The sequence below is a fragment of the Taudactylus pleione genome, unplaced genomic scaffold (genome assembly GCF_031769625.1).
Source record: "Taudactylus pleione unplaced genomic scaffold, aTauple2 ptg000129l, whole genome shotgun sequence".
In the NCBI taxonomy this organism is placed as follows: domain Eukaryota; kingdom Metazoa; phylum Chordata; class Amphibia; order Anura; family Myobatrachidae; genus Taudactylus; species Taudactylus pleione.
Genome location: NW_028284531.1, coordinates 5,018,148 through 5,034,215, shown reverse-complemented (window position 1 = coordinate 5,034,215; position 16,068 = coordinate 5,018,148). Strand labels below are relative to the sequence as shown.

General features: G+C 44.9%; 1 protein-coding gene across 4 annotated transcripts in view; it reads right to left on the bottom strand.

Annotated features, from left to right (window-relative positions):
• SLC12A1 (solute carrier family 12 member 1) overlaps positions 1-16,068 on the bottom strand; it is a 140,314-nt gene that overhangs the window by 40,143 nt on the left and 84,103 nt on the right. For all 4 annotated transcript variants that reach the window (XM_088472793.1, XM_088472792.1, XM_088472790.1 and 1 more), the window contains 2 exons: positions 6,083-6,189; positions 3,988-4,070 (listed from right to left, as the gene is read on the bottom strand). In XM_088472793.1, the coding sequence (XP_088328919.1) occupies positions 3,988-4,070; positions 6,083-6,189 (190 nt within the window). The remainder of the gene's footprint in view (positions 1-3,987; positions 4,071-6,082; positions 6,190-16,068) is intronic.

Genomic DNA, 16,068 nt, shown 5'->3' with positions numbered 1-16,068 from the left:
CTCGACTCATCTTTCTCTCCAAATGCTCTAAATCTGCCTCCCCTCTCTTACAAGCCCTCCACTGTCTCCCCTTCCCCTTCAGAACCAAATTCAAGTACATCTCTGACCTCATCTCCCTTCACTCTCCTGTCCGCCCTCTTCATTCAATGCACGCCGCCTCTCCTGCCAACTGATTATTTCCTCCCACTCCCGCCTCCAAGACTTTGCCCGTGCAGCTCCTCACCTTTGGAACTCTTTCCCTCTCCCCATAAGACTCTGCACCTCTCTACAATCCTTCAAATGAGCTCTCAAGGATCACTACTTCATCAATGCTTTCCAGCTCTCATCCTAACTTGCTGCTACATGCTCCCTCCTCCCTGTCTTCCCCTTCTGTATCATGCCTGTACTGTTTGTCTGCCCCTCCCCTTGTGAATGTAAGCTCTTGCGAGCAGGGCCCTCTACCCTCTTGTGCTTCTCCTTACTTTATTTTCATCTACTTTGTAAGGCACTTCGGAACACTTGTGGTGCCATATAAATAAATGATAATAATAATAATAATAATAAGTATCACTGCAAGTTGCAGTAATACTAAATGAAATATGTCGCCGGCACATAGTATTCTGTGACTTGCGGTGAGATAAATGGCTGGGGAGGCACACATGGAGATGGGTCTGAGTGCTGGAAGCCTGTCTCACCCCTAGGATGCCCACTGCTGCCTTCTCATATACGTCCAACGTCACGTATCAGCGTAAACATCGGTAACATCAACGCAGATCGGGCAGCCATGCAGCATATGCGGCAAGCCTGACCTGAAAGAGATCGCAATGGCCAATTTATACATGCCCATGTAGCGCTGTTTAATTGGTCAGACACGCCTGCATTTGCCTAGCCATTCCCCGATACCTCCTCCAAACGCTGACTACATGTCACTCACTTTGCGATTGAATCCTCTGTACGAGCGTAATTGCAAAACAATCGCTGTGAGTGTGCAGTGCGACACACACAGGCACAATGGCAAACAATTACTTAATCTGTGTAAATATCGGCATTGCGTACATCTCTGAATCAGGCCCTCAGTTCAACTGTTAGACTTCTGTAAGGTTTCTGAAGCCTTTCCAATGACCTGCAATAATGTAGACTTTTGTTGGAGCTAATAGGATATAGACCCCAAATTGGGGCATATTTATTAAATAGCAGTTTTCGACCGTATAAATATTATTTCTTATCATCACTTATTGTGGCAATAAGAGATTAAGTATTGCGCAATGTGTTAGAAGTGAAGTGATCACTAATTGGGACCAGCCATGCTATAGGATATGTGCGGTCTGCTGACCATGCACCTGCCAGAGACCATTGCCCTCTCCTGGCAAATATTACTGAATGTACCTTATAGTATACAAGGGCTAATGACATCTAAAGTTAACGTTAGCTACCAGGGCCGATCAAAGCCAAAATACAGGTGACTGCAGCAAATATTGGAGATATCTGCTATAGTACCCACTACATACATCCATGTGGTATACTATTTGTTACTAAATAGGCCCCATAGTGACAATTTAGTATGGTTCCCAATGGCACACCTGCGCTCAGAATTCATCTGTTTCTCATACAACTTTGTTAAACTAATGTTGGTAAAACCTCAAAAAACTGCCATTTTCAGAGGTTTACCACAATACATATGTATAGATCCATATATATATTATAAGGGTCCACAGAGATATCCACTACTGACCCACGGCACACTAGTCCCCATAGGATTTGATGGGGCTGATATGTGCTTGTATGCAGCAAGCTCCACAAAGCGTAATTTTCTGAGGCTTGTGTCCGATAGGCAACGTGATCAATAGATGGCATATTCCATAATGGCTACATTTTCTTTTCTTTAAATACTCCTACATTGCTTATATTTGGTTTCTAGGAGAAAACTGGATGTGGAATGGCAAGTGACAAAGTATAAATCATGCATGTTATCATCATAACTGAATGTGTCACCGTGTGCTACAAACCATTATTATACTGGTTCAGTCCACCAGTTTCAGGACATTTATTACTATCATAATTGATGTCACTTTCATTGAATGTAACATTTTCCTTTACACCCTGTTTTCCACGATCATGAAATGAGTTATGGCAATGCAAGGTGAACAAGAGATTGTGCATTTCATCGCTTTCCAATAAACAGATTACAGGAAATTCACAGCTCAAATCTGAATTAATTATAGCTTTGCATAAAACCTGTAATTTGTAAGCAGCAATCTATGAAATAGAATAAAGCAAAACTATAATTTAATATTTGTATCCCCTATAATCTGTTTCAGTGTTGCCAGATAGCTGGGTTTGCATTCAGAAAGATGACCAATTCATATTGCTATTCTGTAGACCAGTGTGTGACAGAACAAGCTGATAAATGTAATATTAATATACAAGTATTAGTCACTATGGTAAATCAGGGACTTTGCAGTGTTCAAACAATCTTTATATAAAGCCAAAAACATACACACACTTTCTGTTATCATTTCCGGAGTTTTGCACAGATACGGGCAGTTATCTGGTGTACACAGATGGTGGTTATATAAAGTATATGTAATCAAATATATCATGGTATGCTTTAGGACCTCTGGGACTGATTCAGACCCGCTCACGAGCGCTGAGTGCTCGCAAGCAGGTCGATGGTGGCCCAGTGCGCACGACGGAGCCGGCTCCGTTGTGCGCATGCGCGAGACCCGGACAGCGACGGGCAAGCCATCGCTCCGGGTCTCGTACCAAAGGGGGCATGCTGTCGATGTTGAGTGACAGCACGCCCCCTTTGGTGGGCGTGCTGGGGGCGTGGCTGCCCAGACAGAGGCGTACCCATGGGAACACCTACCGTCTGGGGCCGGCCCCACTGACATCACAAGTGATGTCAGTGGGAGTGCTTTCGGCTCTGTTTGAGCCGAAAGCACTCCAGGACTTGCGGCAACGAGACCCTACCACAAGGGTCTTGTCTTGTTGCAAGCCCGATGGTCTTGACCATCGCGACCATCTTCCTGGCCACTCGCTATAGCTGTGGGTGGTCACAGAAGGACGGCCCTGATTCAGAGATAGCGCTCTGTCAGAGTGTCCGGCTCTGAATCAGGGCCACTGTCTTTTCATTGGATTAATACCAATTTACATTTGATACCATCATATAAGTTTGTTAATTTGCCACCTGTGCGCCACTTGCAATTATCATCGGCTATACCAAGTGTAGAGTGTTTATAGTGAAATTGTGGACGTGACCATCAACAATGTCCATAGGTTTGTGTGGTGTAATACGCTGCATGGCGGGACTTCCTGTTAGAGCAGAGCAGGAGTCCGGTAACTGGGGGAAAGACTGGATAATGCCACCTCCTACACCACCTCACAGGGCTTCCCCCGGTATTTTTTCACATTTTACTTTTAGTAAATCTCAGGCAGTTCATACAGTATTTCCCATTACAATTATGGGAAATGCAATCTGCTTACTACGGTTATCAAGTGTGCCGCGGCGGTCAGCTCAGCGCACTAGTACAGTAGTGTGTTTTATTCCTCAGGAGGTCAATGTAGTGTGTTTTATTCCTGTGGAGGCCAATGTAGTGTGTGGTATTCCTGTGGAGGCCAATGTAGTGTGTTTTATTCCTTTGGAGGCCAATGTAGTGTGTTTTATTCCTGTGGAGGCCAATGTAGTGTGTGCTATTCCTGTGGAGGTCAATATAGTGTGTTTTATTCCTGGGGAGGCCAATATGTGTGTATATTATTATTTTTATGTGGGAGCAATTGTTTATGTTTTTTCATTCGTCACGCACACCACATCACCGGATGGTGTGCCTTGGCAATTTTTAAATCTTGTGTAGTGTGGTTCGAGTTGAAAATGTTTCAAATACTGCCCCAAAGCATGGGCCCCTACCACTGAATCCCAACGGTGAGCCCTTCATGCTCCAGTTCGACACGGATGTAAACTGCCTGTGATTTACAGATTGAGACAAATATGTAATTAGACAAAACACTTACCTTGAGCCTGAAGAATTGCTGAGATGTCAAAGCCCTGGCTGATTCTTACAATTAGAACTCCATATTCAAAGTCAAAAGCGTCACTGTGAAGAAACAGATATAATTCAGGATGCGTATTGTACATTTATGACACCTGACAGTGTCTTATACTATTATTTATTTATTAACCGTTTCTTATATAGCGCAGTATATTCCGTTGCGCTTTACAATTTCAATCAACATTAATAGAACAAGACTGGGTTGTAAAAGACAGACATAAAGGTAAGAGGGCCCTGCTCGCAAGTTTACAATCTACAGGAAATTAGGTGTTGATACACAAGGATAGGTGCTACATATTGCAAATTGGTCTAGCCAGTTTGTAGAGGTTCCTGTTGAGCTGTATTATCGGAATCGGTATGAAATACCGCTGGCCACAGCAGAGTTCCCGCAAGCGGAAGCCCGACAGCGCTGGAAATCCTGATCGTCAATAGTTAAGTATTGACTAACCTAACCCCCTAACCCTAATCCTTAGGGGTGCCTAACCCTAACCTCCCCCCCCAAGTGCCTAACCCTAATCCCCCCACTAAGTGCCTAACCCCGCCCCTTACCCGCTGCCTAAACCTAAGTCCCCCGGGGGTGCCTAACCCTAACCCTCCCTCCCCCTAGCCTAACCATAACCCTCCTGGGGGGGTGCCTAACCCTAAGTCTCCCCCGGGTGCCCTAAACCTAACCCTCCCCCCCGCGGCTGTCCGCTCGTGGCGCCCGGCATCCCGGCGTCGGGGAAATGTCAGGCGTCTACATCTAGATGCCTGGCATTTCACCCTCGCCGGGATTTGACAGTCAGGAAGCCGGCTGCTGGTATAAAGGCAGCCGGCTTCCTTTATTGGATACCGTATAATCCAGTCACACTGGAAAGTTGGCCTACGGTCAGGAGAATGTGAAATTGAAGAAAGAGAAGATGTGATATGTGTAAACTATAAGAAGTGAGTTAGGGAAGCTATAAAGGTTATGTGGGCGGTTCTTGAATCTGATAAGCTTGTCTGAAGAGGTGAGTTTTCAGAGAATGCTTGAATGTTTGGAGACTAGTGGAAAGTCTTATTGTGTGTGGGAGAGCATTCCCCAGGGTGGGTGCAGCCCGAAAAAAGTCCTGTAACTTAGCATGGGAACAAGTAATGCGTAAGGAGGAGAGACGCAGATCTTGTGCAGAGCGGAGATGTCGGGTTGGAAGACATTTTGAGATAAGTGTTGGTGTGGTTTGGTTAATAGCTTTATGTCTGAGTGTACATATTTTATATTGAATACGGTAGAAGACCGGCAGCCAATGGAGGGACTGGCAGAGTGGATCAGCAGACACTGAACGTTTGGCAAGAAAGATCAGCTTTTCAAATGACTTTCATCCTAGAGTGTAAGAGCTTCCCTGTGGAGCTCACCAACAAGGTAAATAGTATAGATCAAATATGAAAATGTTTCCAAATCCGGAGCTGCAGCTCGTGTTGAATGATGAAGGCTTTGGGGGTGAGTGGTTATCATTGTCAATGTCTTTAAAGAGACTTTTGTCAACCAGTTTTGTATCACAGAAATGTGCCAATGTTGTCCCCACTACAAGCCACTAATTGTAAACACTGAGAAAATAATCATTATATGAGCTACTGGGGTTCATTTGGGCATATATGTTATCACACAGCATGTGGTATTTGCCAGCTAGCCTCTTATTATTATTATTGTAGTAGTTGGGGTGATATTTGAACACCAAATCTGAAGTTCCAGTAAGCTCTATCGTTTACTGAAAGCCTACACTAACGGAAATGCATTATGCATTCCACTTATAATTATGGTGCAACTGTTAGTAATTTTTTGTGTTGGAGCTTTTAGATTTTAATCCTCTGAGAGCAGATATTGGCATCACCTCGGACCGCTGAACAAGCAGCACAGTTGGCAACCAAATGCATCCTGAACATACATATAGTTTTCTTGTTGCTTCAGATATAGCTAATATAACACAACAACCAATCTAATGAAATGAGTTGAACACCTATGCCTACACTCTTTTATAAATGGAAACAAAAGATAATTGTGTACAGTGCCAGCCAACAAACAAGAAGATAAGAGCACTCACTGTAATACACCCACGTAGTTGGCCACATCCACTATGCTGGCTTGTCTCCATTCCTTCTTGAATCCCATCACTATGGTGTTTGGCTTCAGTCTCCCTAAACCAGATGCCTGTATACAAAAACATAAAACAGATAAATCATGTAATACAATTATAGAGCATGTAGTGTTTATATGGAGATAACCCTATGGGGCGACATTTTTCGCCTGCGAACATCCCCAAGAATTACTGTAGCTCAACATTGCTAAATTTCCTATGCACCTTTTAGGGTACAAGTATGGTTCAACACAGATAACAACTTATTGCTGATTGGCTGTAAATTTGTACTTTCAAGCAAAGTTAGTAAATAACCGGTTAAGAGTTCACTGTCAGGCAGAACTGTATTATTTCACGTTGACAAGTCTTAAACTGGACAGGAAGTCGGAATGCTAAATACAAAAATGAAAAACTGCCAGGTGGTAACCCTAATAACTGTGAGGTGTTATGCATTTCATTACTTTCACAAGAAAACTGGAAACATACAGATATACTTGCAGTTTCTTACAATAAACATGCTACCATCTGTGCCTGAGCTGCAAATAAGACACCATAGCGTACAAGAGTGCGAGTGTCCTTTATGCCTACGTCTGTGCGTGTAAAGGGAAGTTCTTTGCTTTCATTTCTATATAGTTTGAGATGAACGGAAATAATTTCCTTGTAATTAAGAGGATTTGGATTTCAGCTGCCAAGCTGTCATTTCAATAGATCTGCAACTTACTATCTGCAGAGCACATGTCGCTTCCTTCGAGTATTATTGTAGCAGAAATGACAAGTTTGTTCATTGTCAACTTTACAAGTGTGCAGCTGTGATGTACTATAATAACGTGTTCAGTTTTATTGATTGTTGTCATTCACAGATTTAAAAAGCCATAATCATTTAGCGGGTGTTTATTTTACACGTCTCTCATCATGTTATAGATTTTTCCTATAGCTTGCTAAATTAAAAATATAACTCTCAAGATGTGACATTTAAAACATGTCTAAAATGTAACCTTTAAAGTGAACCTGTGACATTCCATGAATGGGATCAGTAGAAGGTAACCATTACACCCCACACATTACACCATCCCCACATCTAACTAAACCTCATACAATACACGTTCCATACCCCATATACCAAACTCTGCACTGGCATCCATTCTTTGCACTAACATCACTATATGCTCTTCTATTATATTCCACTATGTTTCCCCCTCCTATGTGTGACACCTCCATACACCTTATTTTGAAACTTATTCTGAACTACCACAAAATCTGCACACCTTCTGCAATCAGCGACAGCTATGCTGCTGTCACGCCTTTATCACTGCACAGATTTCACATCACAGGCAATTACCTGGTCACTTTGGCTAATGATATGTATTGTACAAATAAACTGCAACATATAATAAATATGAGGGGGGGAGACACCCAGCAGTACCATGTGCGGCCAGGGAGTGAAATCAGAGCCGTAACTAGTGCGGACGGTGCCACCGTACAGAGCACAGAATGCCCTGGGGGCGGATCCGGACGTGGTGATCTCTATTTGCCGGGCGCTGCTGTGATTTATGTCATTAGTGGTACACCCGGCTTACAGGGCACATGGAGATGTGCCCTAGTGTGTAGGAGGAGGGAGCTGGCGCTGGTATCAAATGTGTCGTATCCCAGAGCCGGAAGTGCAGCGTGATGTAGAGATGTGTACCCAGTGGGACACATCAGTGGTCAGTACTAGGACATTTTGTCTGCTCCCAGTGCCGGTGAAGTGGCAGATGGCACAAGTTTACATTTGGCACAGACCGCAAGCCAATCATGGCTTGCAAACCTGCAACCAATAAGAAGCAACCCCAGTGAGCCAATGATGCCGTTCGCAGCATCTGACGCCGAGCATTCAGTTTAGTGGTGGCAGTCATGATGAGACGACGTTAGATGAAGAGCTCCATTGGCTGCGAAAGAGGCAGCACCGGTTGGATAAAGAAAATGCGGCGCCACTGGCAAGGATGGGCCAGCAGCAGAAGAAAGAAGATGAGGACAGAGTGCTGCAGGTGGTGGGAAGCAAATGATTAAATGAAGCTCTCCGCAGCAGCTTCTCCCAGATTACCGGTAGGTGTCCTTTACCCACCTCCCTAGACCACCAGGTGTTGGGCATTAGGCCCTTGGTTGCAGTCAGGCCTGTGGGACATGTTAGGCGGGCAGAGGGCTCGTGCAACAAGTATAAGTGACTCTGGGCATAAGGCCCAGGTGACTTTCTACCCAAAGGTAGGCAGGCATTAGCATGAGCCCCTGGTGAGTGGCTGGATATTAGATCCAGTCCACTCTTTAGTAACAGATAGTTAAAGAGGGCCCTTACTGTGTGGCATAATGTGCTATAAGGTGCATTACTGTGTGACATAAATTGAATAAATGGCACTACTGTGTTGCGAAATGTGTATAAGGAGTACAACTCTGTTGCATATTGTGAATAAGGGGCTCTACTGTGTGGCATAATGTGAATAGCGGGTACTACTGTGTGGTATAATGTGAATAAGGGGCCATACTGTGTGGGGTACTGTGGATAAGGTTGCTCTACTGTGTGCAGAAAAAAGCAGGTGTACAAGGCTGCGCTTAACCTATTTGTCTAATGGTAGCTGCTTGGAAAAATAGAACAGGGAACCACCTACCCTATTCATACAGATTGATAATTGAAACGAGGGGGAATAATCCAGCACTCACCATTAAACTGTATAATTCCCAATATAAAGAAATAAAAATGTCTCTAACACATTAAAAAAATATTTTTTCTAAATCAATTAAATATATACAATTACATAATTACAGAAAAAATTCCTGATTTTATAGTTCCTAATACTGGTATACTCCACTGTGTGGTGTAATGTGGATAAGGTTACACTACTGTGTGTAGTAATTTGAATTGGGGGTACTATTGTGTGTCCACACCCCTTCCCCATGAGGCCACACTGTCCCTATTTAAAATGGGAGGGCGGTGGGACCAGTCCCTTACTTTGCCAGGGGGCTTGAATCCCTAGTTACACCTTCCTACACCCCTTCAGTTGATGACCACACTTACCAATGGCTGGTCACAACCCTTCTGTGCGCAGCTGCTGGGCCCTTAATGCCCCAGTCGGACACTGCTAATAGTGTACTCGGCAGCAAATAATGTACCAAGGGCCTGATTCAGCAGTGCACGCAAGTGCACTGCTGATCGCAGATTCCAGAGTGTGCAGAATGGGTCCTGCGTGGTCACACACAGACCATTCAATGCCTCAGCCTGATTGACAGACAGATGCATTTAAGGCGCAGTGCGGGCGTGGGGCTGGCTGACATTCCTGGAAACTGAGGCATGTCCGCCCCGTTTTCCAGGAGTGGCAAGCCCAAGATCTGAGTCAATCAAAGCAGTGTACAGGGCTCCCAAGCCGACCAGCCTGAGTAAGCTGACGCTTACTCAGCTGGCTGGCGACCCGGCACCGTCCACCATCGCGACCATCGATCACCGATAGTCGCGTTGGTGATCCCAGCCTGCAATGGTGATCCCAGCATTTGCTGGAATCACAAATGCAGCAGGGGGTATCATACACCTCCTGCTGCATTTGCATATTATGCCAGCATGCAGCTTCGCAATTGTAATCCTGGGTGAATCAGGCCCTAAGTATGGTTCTTAGGATAAGTACTTTTTGTCACAAAGGAATTGGTATAAAGTAGCAGTTTAAGTACTATATGACAATGGTGGTATTTTGCTTTTTTACCCAGATTACATAATTTTGCATTTTAGTATGTAAATAGTATTTAGAATTTGTATAGAACTTTAAGAAGCATATTTAAAAAAAAAAAAAAAGACGCAAAGTCCATTTGAGGATATGTGAACATGGACACGTGTATATGCATTTAGTTCCAGCACGTAAAGCAAGTGCAATTTCTGCCAACTTGCTTTCAACTCTGCATAGGCTTCTATATCCTTGGGGAAGTTTGGCTAGATGCAGGGCCGGATTAAGCCTTCGGGGTGTCTCGGGGAATTAAGACAGAGAAGCCAGCCCCCACTCCTCCGGCCCTCCCTCCCTGGTGAGCAGCAGACCGATCTGGTAGCACAGTGGATGGATGGAAAGGAGAGGAAGACGAGGCGGGGTGCCGTGCATGCGCAGAAGAAGCATGTCAGAGATGGCGTCTCCATGGTGTGCAGCTGGATCCCAGAGCCCGGTGGCCGCTGCAGCAGTGTGCTCTGGCCGGGGTGGCCCCCCTGAATTCAGCTCAGGGTAGATGCTGTTAACATGGAGTAGTAATAAAATCGGGACATAGTTAGGAAGCCGGCGGTCGAAATGCCGACCGCCGGCTTCCCGACTGTGAAATCCCGGCATGGGACTGATGATAGACGTCTAAATGCTGACGCCTATCATCAGCCCCATGCCGAAATTCCGACGCCCGGTATACCGATCGTAGATCGTCGGGAGTGCTTAGCCGCAGGGGGCGGGGATTAGGGACTCTCGGGGGGGGAGACTTGGGGTTAGGCACCTCCCCCGGGAGGGTTAGGCTTGGGCTAGGGGAAGGAGGGGTTAGGGTCAGGCACCACCGGGGGGCGGGGGGTGGTTAGGTTTAGGCGCCCCCCCCCGGGAGGGTTAGGTTTAGGGTGCGGGGGGGGGGAGGATTAGGTTTAGGTACCCCTAGAGGGAGGTTAGAGTTAGGCACTAGGGGGGGAGGTTAGGGTTAGGCACCCCTAAGGGAGGGTTAGGGGGGGAGAGGATTGGCAATAGCCTACTTACCTTCCCCATTGGGTTCTTCAGCTGCCGGCCTTCCGGCATCGGTATTTCATCCGCTGGGCTTAGGTCCGGCGATGACTCGTACCGATTCATAAAAACATCTTATATTTGAGGGATTCATTTTAAATCTCTTTTTTTGCTAACATCATCCAGGCATACAGGTGCCCATAATATTGACAGTATGTTTAAGAAAAAGCAAAACCCATAGAAATGCTGCACAAGTTATACACCATTTGCACCATTGTACAACTATTTGTGATCATTTGCCTTGCCTTTTTCATTAACATTTGTATTATTGCGATGTCTGTAAATGTGACACTTGACTCTTCAATAAAAAAAAAAATTGTTAATAAGAAATGCTGCACAAATCTTCAGACACCAAATATAAAACAACATGGACAATTTGCCATATCCAGGTAACAGTTTCTAAATATCAAATGTATCGCCATAGTGTAGAGACAGTGGGCGGAATTCAATTGTTTCGCCCCTCTACGCGCCAGACAGGAGCTATTCAATTGTTGCTCCCGTCGGGCGCGATCGTCTGCCGGCGCATCATTTCAGCTCACACCCCTCGGGGAGTGCGAGCGGAATTGGGCAAAAAGTGACCTGTTTTGGCTCCCAAACAGCACTTTGGTCGGGGGTAGCCATTTTACGCGGCTAAACCCGACCACTACGGACGTGCTCAGAGTGAAAATGGGCATGAATTGAATAGCGCCCCGAGATCTCCTGTCACTTTAGATGGGATATCGGGCGCGCTTAAACAATTGAATAATGCCCACTGATTCTATTCCCTGCAACTTGGAGATAGCAGCAGCTTCATTACAAATGACACTCAACTTTTTAAAATCAAGCAAAAAGTTTCACTCAAAAAAAACTTCAAAGTATGTTCGGCCATCATTAAAATGTAATAGTGTATGAAACAGTTTGAAAATATGTCAGCCCTGGAGCTGTCTGGAGTTAGTTGCTAGTACTAGTACACATTGTTAGATTTTTAATGATAGCTGAACACGTTCTGAAGTTTTTATGTTGCAAGGACTTCTTGTTCATTACTAAAAGTCATGGATCACTTGCAGTGACATGTTTATGTCATATGCAGGGCTCAGAGCTCTCAGTATCTCACTGGCTGAAGTTAGTTAAAAGCTATTTTTCCTCTTAGTAGAAATTAGATTTTTATTTTTCATTATTGCCTAATGAAACTCTAGAAAAGTAACTAGAACTATTGGGGTCTGAGAGAAGAATTGTACTTGGTCAACAAGCAACTGTTATGTACAGTATGACAGGGGATCTTTGATGACTGAATGGTGCATTGCTCATAAGCGCCAAAACTGTTATTTCATTTGTGGTATGATGTTTTTCTGGGTTTGAGGGGTCTATTTACTAAGCAGTGTTAGGAGGCAGAGTGAAAAGTGATAAGGTACCAGCCAATCAGCTCCCAACTGTCATCTCACAGGCTGTTGGGAGCTGATTGGCTGGCACCTTATCACTTTTCACTCTGTCTCCTAACACTGCTTAGTAAATAGACCCCGTCTGTTCTGCATGGTCATAGTGTCACAGTTATGATATTCTGTAGACCTGGTTCGGGACCCTTGGGTATGATGGATGTGCATAGGAAATGTGGAGGTTAAATTATACTTTGGCTCATGGGTACAAACAGGAGTATAGGCACACTAGTGAAAGCGTTGGAACCACAGGCTAGAGATATGCATGAATACTGAACTGGAACCCAAATGAACAGACCAGGTCCACTGGGTGACCCCTCGCCTAGTGACTCGTGTAGGCCAGCAAGACCAGGCATACACTCCAGAGACAAAGGTGAACTCCAGGACTCAGAAATGTATAGTACTGGTAGATGGGAACTCAGAACTCAGGCCAGGATTTGGAGCCTAATGTAGTCAGAGTACAGCTTGAGAAAGCTGCAACTCTGGTACTGCTCCAACACAAGACCTGGAACCAGTGAGGATCTCAGAAACTGAGAGTCAGGACAAGTAATACAGCTTACTGGACACCTCAGTTTACAGACCGTATACTGCACACTGAACCCTAGCCATGGAATCAACACCCTTCTCTGATCCAGCCCAAGACTATAGCACACAGCACAGGGAAACCAATACAGGTTCAGCACATACAGGGTCAGCACAATAGTATAACCAAATAACCTGAATAACCACAGAGTAATATAATAAAGGTAACTTGCATGCACTGTCCCAGCGGCACTGATGTAGAGCGGAGTCCACAGAGATGTACTAGGAGCAGGTCTGTATGCAGCGTAGAAGCTGCAGTATAGGCAAAAAGAATGCAGGTAAGGAATTGGTATGTAATGCTGGCTGTCGGGATGTCTCCTGTCACAAAACCGACAGCGGCATTATGATGGTCGGTATCCTGACAGGGGTTGGGTTAGTATACTTACCCTCCCCCCTTCTCCCCCTATCCCTACCTTTCTTGTAGCTTAACCCTCCCCACCCTCTAACCCTCCACATTAGTGCCTAAACCTAAGTCTCCCCCCTTCGTACCTAAACCTAACCCTCCCCCCTTCATGCCTAACCCTAACCCCTCCCCTCCAGTGATGCCTAACGCTCCTCCCTAGGGGTGCCTAACCCTGGCCTCCCCCAAAAAACCTAATGTAAACCCGGCTATATAACCTAAACCTAACCCCCCCCCCCCCCCGCGGCTAACACTAATGAGGCCCTGGACTTCCTCAATCGGGCTGGCGTCCTTCTGTGTTCCAGCGTCGGGATTAAGATAGGCATCAGTATTTCAATGCCTATCTTAAGTCCCTTGTCGGGCTTCAGCTGTCGGGATTTAGACCAGCAGCTCTCAAAATTACATCCCGCAGGTAACAATAGCAAATGGATAAGTCTCAATGCAGCGTGGAAGCTGCAACACTGGCAGAAATAGCTGAGGATGGTATCCAGCGAGTCGTCCACGAAATAGCAATGGAAGTCACAGGAGACATGACATCAGATGGAAACATGTTGTTCAGCCAATGTTTTGACTCCAGGTGCAGATTTAAATAGCAGACAGTCCATTACCATAGGAGCAGAGGATTAGGTGAGCACTGCTGAGCTGCTCAGGTGCATCAGGTAATTGCAATGGAATATTTCTGCATCGGTCTGGATACACCAATGAAGGAGTGTCTGAGCTTGTCAGAAATGCTAACAGGCGAACAGAACTCTAGACCGATAGGGATCCATCAGCACGGAATTCAGGATAAGACACAGGATAAAATGCAGCAAAAGCACATTTTGTTAGGCCAGGCAAAACAAAGCAGAGCACAATAGCAATGTACAGCGTTCAGCAGGTATACACCAAGCCTCACTAGTCACAGAGCAGAAGTGCTCAGACCTAAAATGGCTCCTGATTTATAGACCCCCTAGTTAGGCCTGTCCGTTATTTAAATTTATCTTAAATCGTGAAGATCATCGTGAGGTGTTTGGTAAACTAACGATTTATCGTACACGATCTCACGATTTGGAAAAAGTACACAATGCATGATAGACCGTGAGACCGTTGGTCACATTGGACACTTTTTACACCAAATCGTGTCCAGGACTGCCGGGAAGCTGCCGGGGAGCGTTTAAGGGAAATAGCTCACGACATCGCATCATGAGCACATCGTCTAGTGTGTAGGCACCTTAAGACCCAGATTCATGACACATAGTTGCATATATGCAAATATGTGCCAGCTTACAAATCACAATATTGTTCTATGCACATTACAAAATAAAGAATTTAAATAAACTACACCAGTACAATGGACAACATCATATAATTGAAAGGCCACATGCACAGTCCTCTAACCTTCCGAAGGTCAGCACATTGCCCTTAATCAAATTAAGAAAAAAAGCCCCAAAATAACCCCACATCAGCCACTCACTCATCCTAAAATGCCACCAATGAGCGTTTATACGTGCCAACCAGATACACCATGTGCTTTATATTCTGAATTGCCATAAAATGCTTCCACTCACCCCAAAATGACCCATGTGTGCTCAGATCCCACATGTGCTCCAAACTTCCCTTCAGAGTTGTCTGTCACTAAAATCCCCTATCTACACTCGTATGCCACTCAGAACCTCCACTCACCCTCAGTGGATTATCAGTAATCTCCTACTATAAGTCTAAAGCCTAGACATTCCCTACAGTACCTTGTTTAATCAAAGAAGTCGAAAACAATCATAGTTACAGCCCTTTCCTATGGATGAAGGAGGGAATCAAAGTGGTGCCGACTGCATATCCTCCACCTCCTCTGAATTCACATGTGCTGCATGACCTCCTTGCATTGTGTGGAGGAGGTCATGGGATGAGGTGGTCAGCTGCTCAGATCATGTTAGTCTTAGGCTGGCCATACACTAGGGATGGCCATTGGTGTGTTAACCATTGATTGTAACCATCGATGGTACTATTGGTGGTTAACCTCAAACCATCGTCAAGGAACTATCCATGGTTTCACCCACCAATGGTCATCACTGCTTTTTAATCACTGATCAGCAGGCCAATCAGAGGTGGGGGCAGGGCTTTGTGGGTACATTGGGAGGTGGAGCTAGGCTATGTGCCCCTACACCAACTGGAATAAAAAAAAAAAACATTGGGCAGCTCTGTTCCATTGATGGCAGAGAACCATGGGATCTCCGTCATCAATGGCAAAACCATCTACAGGTACCATTGGTGGTTAACCATCGATGGTTAGTAACCATCCTTATCATATACTGAATGAGGAAGGAGACAATCCAGCCAACGGGTATGATGGGCTGGCGAATTTTATAGATTTGGCAGTGCCTCCATGCACTGAACGGTGTATGAGCACAACGTTAATTGCACTGAGTGAAATTGGCAGAATGACGGTCTGGATGATTGAACATGTTTGCAAATTAATCAAACAATCACATTCGTTCTTCTGCCATTTTTAACATTAAAATATTATCGTTCATGTACATACACTGAACGATCATCTTTCAGAACTGTCGCGCAAGAGTCGTATTGGAATGATTATTTTTCAGTGTATGGCCAGCTTTGTTTACTGCTACATATCCTGCTGAGTTTAACCCAAGGCCCCAGCTTACTGAATTATTCAATAAGAGCTAATGTCCGGGGTCATAACTGACCTGAAATACCCCACCCCATTAGCGCGATGTGCTTTCTAAATAACATCTGATCACATAAGAAAATATTTAATTTACTATAATGTTCCTTTATTTAGCCTGATTTAAGTTCACATATGGATAAACT